General features: G+C 45.5%; 1 protein-coding gene across 2 annotated transcripts in view; it reads left to right on the forward strand.

Moving 5' to 3' along the window:
- Window positions 1-6,000, forward strand: part of SYNE1 (spectrin repeat containing nuclear envelope protein 1) — a 475,430-nt gene that overhangs the window by 386,874 nt on the left and 82,556 nt on the right. For both annotated transcript variants that reach the window (XM_034765383.1, XM_034765382.1), the window contains exon 116: window positions 1,039-1,209. In XM_034765383.1, coding sequence (XP_034621274.1) covers window positions 1,039-1,209 — 171 coding nt within the window. The remainder of the gene's footprint in view (window positions 1-1,038; window positions 1,210-6,000) is intronic.

Here is a 6,000-nt window from a genome sequence, read left to right on the forward strand (position 1 = left end):
CAGCAGCACCCCCTGACTTGAAGTGGCTTCCATCACATACAGGGTTTGGAACTTGGTTCAATGGCTTTCAGCACCCCTGCTTCCAAGCTCCACCCACGAAAGTCATCTCCACCCATAGGAGTTTCCAAAATCAGACGCTGCTCCCATTAGATTGTGGAGAGGATCAAAATAAAAAAAATGCTGCTCTCGGAGCTCCACTGGGCGCCTTTAATTTGACTCCCCCTGCATGGGGCATGACTCTGCTGTTGGTTCTGCTCCGTGGGCTAGGCTGCTTCTTGATTGGTGGGGGAGGAGGGTGGCAGAACTTTACAACGCAACTCACTTTTGGCACCAAATGAGACACCATTTACAGTAACTCACGCAGGTCGGTCCCTTTTCTTTAATGAAGAATAAAATCATTCAAATGTCAGCATTATCATCTATCATCAGTAGGCTTCTGAGTTACAGCCTCACTAGGATTCAGGGGGCAGTTCACAAGTCTCAGATATACTGTTCCAGGTTTTCTGCAGACAACGCTGCAACGGTTACACCCAGTTTGTGTATCTGAGATTTTATGTCTCACCCATAACTACTAGAAACTTGCCTTTTTAAAAAAATGAAAGCTGAGATTCTAGAGAACAAGACAGGAGCTTCAAAGACGTTCTAGTACCTCACCCTGCTGTGAACTGGCCCATGAAAAAGCCTGATCAACAGCTGTGAAAAATAGTTTTTCTCATAGTCACTATGTGTGCTATCAGTAATGACAAACCATGTGATTTAAGGGCTAAGTACTGAACATCAGACCCCCTATAAGGTGTCATATGTTGTGCAGCCAAAGATTGAGACACCCAAAGTCACTAATCACATCTGAAAATCTTGGCCAGAATTGTTATGTGACCAAGCACATTTCTTGTTAAGCATGACTGTAGAACAAATACCACTGAGCCTGGAGTGCTTAACCTTTTTTTTAAATTCAAGATCAAATGAAGGGAATTAATTTAAGCAAATAGCAATGCGTCTCACACATTCCATATTGATTGATTGTTTTTTTTCTCCCAGGTCGGCCAGCTGAAGATATTGTTGCAGTCTGTGCTTGATCAGTGGAGCATTCACAAAGTGGCTTATGAAGAACTGAATAGTTACCTGATGGAAGCTAGATATTCTTTGTCTCGCTTTCATCTCCTCACAGGTTCCTTGGAAGCAGTGAGAGTCCAAGTCGATAACCTTCAGGTGACTAATGAGTACTGAACCTCCTGACTTCTTAAGAAAAGATTTAAAGATAAATTCTGCCCTCACTACTGCACAGATGTAGCTGACTGCAGAATCTGGCCCTTAAAATATGGAATCTTAGATACACTGCCAAGCCACAACATTTGATGTTAACAAATGTCCTTATACACGTTTCTAGAAGAGCTGGTCCTGAATTTTTTTTAAAAAGTAATTTTTTGTGAAATTGCTTTTTTTATCAAAATATTTTTTCACTAAATTTTCTAACCATCTCTAATTGTTAGAAATATATGAAGATTAATAGAATTTTTAAAATCCAATTTACTTGTCTTTATTCATGCACTGATAACTTTTGCATTTCTCCATCCCTGAACAATTAAAGTCAGTTTCACTTGTTTATCATAAGTTCAAGTGCTTGCACATGTCCATTTCACTGTTAGGGAGTGTGGGCCTTGTGCTCAGTTGTCGGAGAGCTCTTTCCCTTAGCAGTACCCCTCAGGGGGGCTTGAGCGACTCTGTCTCCATAGGCCACTGCATGCTAGTATAAGAGGGTAGAGCCGCCCCCAATCCTCCTCAGTCCCTTCTTACCCCCAGTGGTGGTTGTCGGAACAATCTCAGACTTGTTGTCATAAGCTTCCTCCCTCTTTTGTATCTGTACTTTGTTATTGTTAGGAAGTAGTTAGTTAGTTAAGTTTTAGTGATAGATTTTTTGTCTTAGGTCTTTTTGGACTAGTTTTCATCTGCCGGTACCGAGATCAGTACCAAAATGGTGCTGCACTCACCAGGTTTTAAATCCTGCCGCGCTTGTGCTAAATCTATGCTGGTCAGTAACCCACCCCCGGCCTGTTTGAAATATTCAGGAGAATCCCACATAAGTGACAATTGTCATGTTTCTAAGGAATTTAAGTCCCACTTAAAACTGAAGTGGCAAGGCTCAAATATTTGCTCATGGAGGCAGCACTTCATCCCTCATCAGACTCTTCTCACTCGAAGAGCGCCCCAAGTACATTGGCCTAGGTTTGGAGCAGACCAGAGGTGTCAGCAGCTCCTCAGTCCCATTCACGATACCAAAGAAAAGGCCTAGACCCTCCTCAGGCTCGGTACCTTGCTCAGGCATGTTGGTGCCGAAGCCAAATAGAGGAAGAGACTCTAAGAGACGCTCAGGGAAGAGTCTCTCACTGGAGCATTCTACAGCTAAAAAAAATGGACCGCCACCTCCAGAGCCTGTGCCAGGTCCATCAAGGGCATCCCCAAAAGATCTCTTTGGCAGAGCCATCACTCATTGCTGCTCCCCACCACCCCAAAGACATATGCAGCCACAGGGACCTGCTTAGCTTCTCACTACCGGTATCTCCAGCAGTGCAAGAAAGTTTGCTGTTAGTACCGATGCCTGCAGCACCTACCTCTCTGTGTCAGGAACTCGCCGTACCACTACTTCCCAAGCTTCCCCAAAGGGCAGTGCCATTGAAGGGCAAGCTTCCAATGATATCCCCGGTACCACCATCCCTGGGCTCAGGCTACCTATTCCCAGTCCCAACTTGTTCTTCTCCCCCTAGGTTGGATGTTTGATTCTTCCTCTTTAGACTCAGAGGTACATTCGTCTGTGTCCCATCAGAGACAGAGGGCATACCCTCCATCAGAGGTTTGGGGACTAGGGGTCACGCAACAGTCACAGCACTGGCCTCCTCCTTAGGAGCAAAAACCCAGCCAAGGCCCATATCAGTGACCATTGTAGACATCCTGGGGCATTCCTCCTTCCACTAGGACCTCCCTGCCACTGACTTGTTCTTTGTCATTGAGACTGTTCTGGGAGCATCGGCACCAAGAGCATTATTCTCTGGTACTGAGCAGCCAGAAGTCACTTGGGTGGCTTCCCCACCACAAGTCATGGAGCAGCCACTACCTCAGAATTCTGTGGTGTCCTCTTCGTCATCACCAGATGATGCTGTTGGCGGCAAGATATTCAACACCGCAAGAGGACCACAGGCCTCATCACAATCTATTGAGAAGGATGGCCTCTGTTCTTAACATTCAAGCAGAGGAGTTCTGTGAAAGCTCCCTCAAGTTGGTGAACATTCTGGTATTGGCAGCCCCTACCAGGGTGACCTTGCCAATTAATGAAGCCAATTAATGGAATCTGTCAGGGCGCTGTGGCAAACAACGTCCTCCTTACTCCCCACAGCAAAGCGAGCTGAGAGGAGGTCTTGCATCCCCTCTAAGAGGTATGAGGTTGCCTAGAGCATAGGCAACTTTGTCAGCTTTCTTGGCACAAGTGTTGATCATAGAAATTTGTAAAGCAGTGACTTGGTTATCAACCCACACTTTTGGTTCTCATTATGCTGTTTCAGTCTAAGTTGTCAGACAGTCACAGTTTAGGTAGACTTATCCCACCTCCATGTTTGTCCGCTTGTGAGTCACTTACAGTGGAATGGACATATGCAAGCATTTGAAGACGAAAAGAAGGTTACGTACCTTTCTGTAACTGTTCTTCTTCAAGATGTGGTGTACATGTCCATTCCACGACCTGCCCTCCTTCCCCTCTCTGTAGGAGGTAAAAAGGAACAGAGAGGTTGGGACAGCTCCATCCTCTTATGCCAGCATGTGACAACTGAGGGTGCTTGAGCTGCCCTGATAGGTACTGCTGAGGGAAAAAGTTTTCTGACAACTGTGCACGAGGCACATACGCACCTACAGTGGAATTGACATGTGCAACACATCTCAAAGAACAAGTTACAGAAAGGCAAGTAATTGTGTTTTTTCCCTTTCAGGTTTCAGTGTTGCAGTGTATGGGTTTTCAAACACAGTATTGCCAACCCGAAACTTTCAAAACCATGCGACTAGCTTAAAAATCATGAGGGTTTAAAAAAAAATAGTCCTTTTTATTTGCCTTCAGGTTTCTGAGTCTTTAGGGAACACTCAGGTCACATTTTCAAGTTTTCCTTTTCGATCATGAGGGCTAGAAACTTACACTTTTTAAAAAACGAAAGCTGAGATTCTCACATATTCAAATGACTCCAGGAGTAGGGGATTTATGAAAAACATCAAGTATCACGCGCTCATAATAAAAACATGATAATTGAAAACACTGCCAGCACAGACGTGTGTTTGTTTTAAAACAGTTGTTTTTGGAATTAAAAATAATTGTTGATACATTTATGTCTTAGGACTTATTTAAAAATGTGTTTTATTAATAGTTAATTGGGGGCAAATTTAAGTTGACAGTGTTGCAATGATTGGCAGTCTAGGTAGATGTATATACATGTCTGTGGAGTTGCAAAGATACAAGTGAAGGTGAAAATGGCATATGTGTAAATTTGCAATTCCCAAATTGAGGTCCACAGAGCACTCGCTGACAAATGGTGCTGCCTCTTTTCCTTGTTCCCAGATATTACATTTCATAAAAGGCAGCAAGTAAAACAATAAATATTTTCTTTTTTTTTTTTCTTTGGGACAGATTGTGGCCCAGCTTGTGGGCCCAAGGTGCCACCTTACTACTTTGAGCTGACAGCCTGTACTGCCACTCACAGCACTGGAAGGGAAATAGGCTCAGCAGAAGCACTGTATTCCTCCTCTCCTTATTTGGGTGGGCAGGAAGAGGTGACTGGGCAGCGCTCCCTTTTACCTCTTTCCCCCCCCCTCTGCCCCGAACACAGCCAGCAGCAGACAGACCCAGTCCAGTTTACACCCTTGTTGAAAGCAGCAGGGAGACTGGGAGAGGATCTGAGGCTATGCCGTCGAGAGGTGTGATTGCAGCACATGTAGGCATAGCCAAGCTAGATTTGATCAAGATAGTTCGCTAAAAATGGCAACATGGGTGGTGACATAGGCTGGCTGACACAAGTATAAGTCCAACCAGTACCCTGGGTACATACTCAGGTGGCTACCCAGTGCCACTGCCTGTGTTGCCACAGCTTCACTGCTGTTTTTAGCAAGCTAGCTAGATCAAAGTTAGCTCAATTATGCCTACACGTGCTGCAGTCATATCTGCTATTGCAGTGTAGACATCCCCTTAGGACTTGTCAACGCGAACGTTTAGTTTGCAGCAAGCTGGGGTGTGAATCTACCCTTCACTAGCCTGTTGCAGACTAACTGCATGTGGACCCTGCAGCCATGCACTAACAGTTCCTTAGTGCACTTTCATCTACTCCCATTTCAAAGCAGGGTAGATCAAAGCACATTAATGGACTGTTCTTCTTCGAGAGATGTCCCTGTGGGTGCTCCACTACAGGTGTTGGTGCGTCCCTGCGCCTTCGCCCGGAGATTTTTGCAGCAGTACTCATAGCGGCCACGCATGCTCAGAATCTGCCCCCCGCTGTGACTCTAGGGTAATAGAACGCATGCGTGGCCGGTCTCCTCAGTTCCTTCTCAACCGTCCCCGGCCTGAGACGGAGCTCAGCAGACTCATTAGAGAATCCTTCACTTTTGCCTTAATTATCCTTTAGAAACCAGTTTTCTGTCAGTTTTCTCTGTTAAATTAGTTACTTACCCAGTTTATCTTAAAAAAAAAAAAAAAATTCCTGTCAGCCGCGGCTATGCCGGGCTCCACCGGTTTCAAGCGCTGTGCTATTTGTAAGGAAGCTATCCCGTCATCGGACGGGCACTCAAAGTGTATAAAATGTTTGGGGGAAGCTCACATTCCCCAAAAATGTGCCCACTGCTGTAAACTCAGCTCCAGGGCACGGAAAGACAGGGAGCTTAAACTCAAACTGCTCCTGCTTCAAAAATCTATCGGGTCAGTTTCAGACCCAGGCATTGAAGCCGGCTCCGCTACCCGACACAGCCCCCCCCCCCCCC

The sequence above is a fragment of the Trachemys scripta genome, chromosome 3 (assembly GCF_013100865.1).
Source record: "Trachemys scripta elegans isolate TJP31775 chromosome 3, CAS_Tse_1.0, whole genome shotgun sequence".
NCBI lineage: Eukaryota > Metazoa > Chordata > Testudines > Emydidae > Trachemys > Trachemys scripta.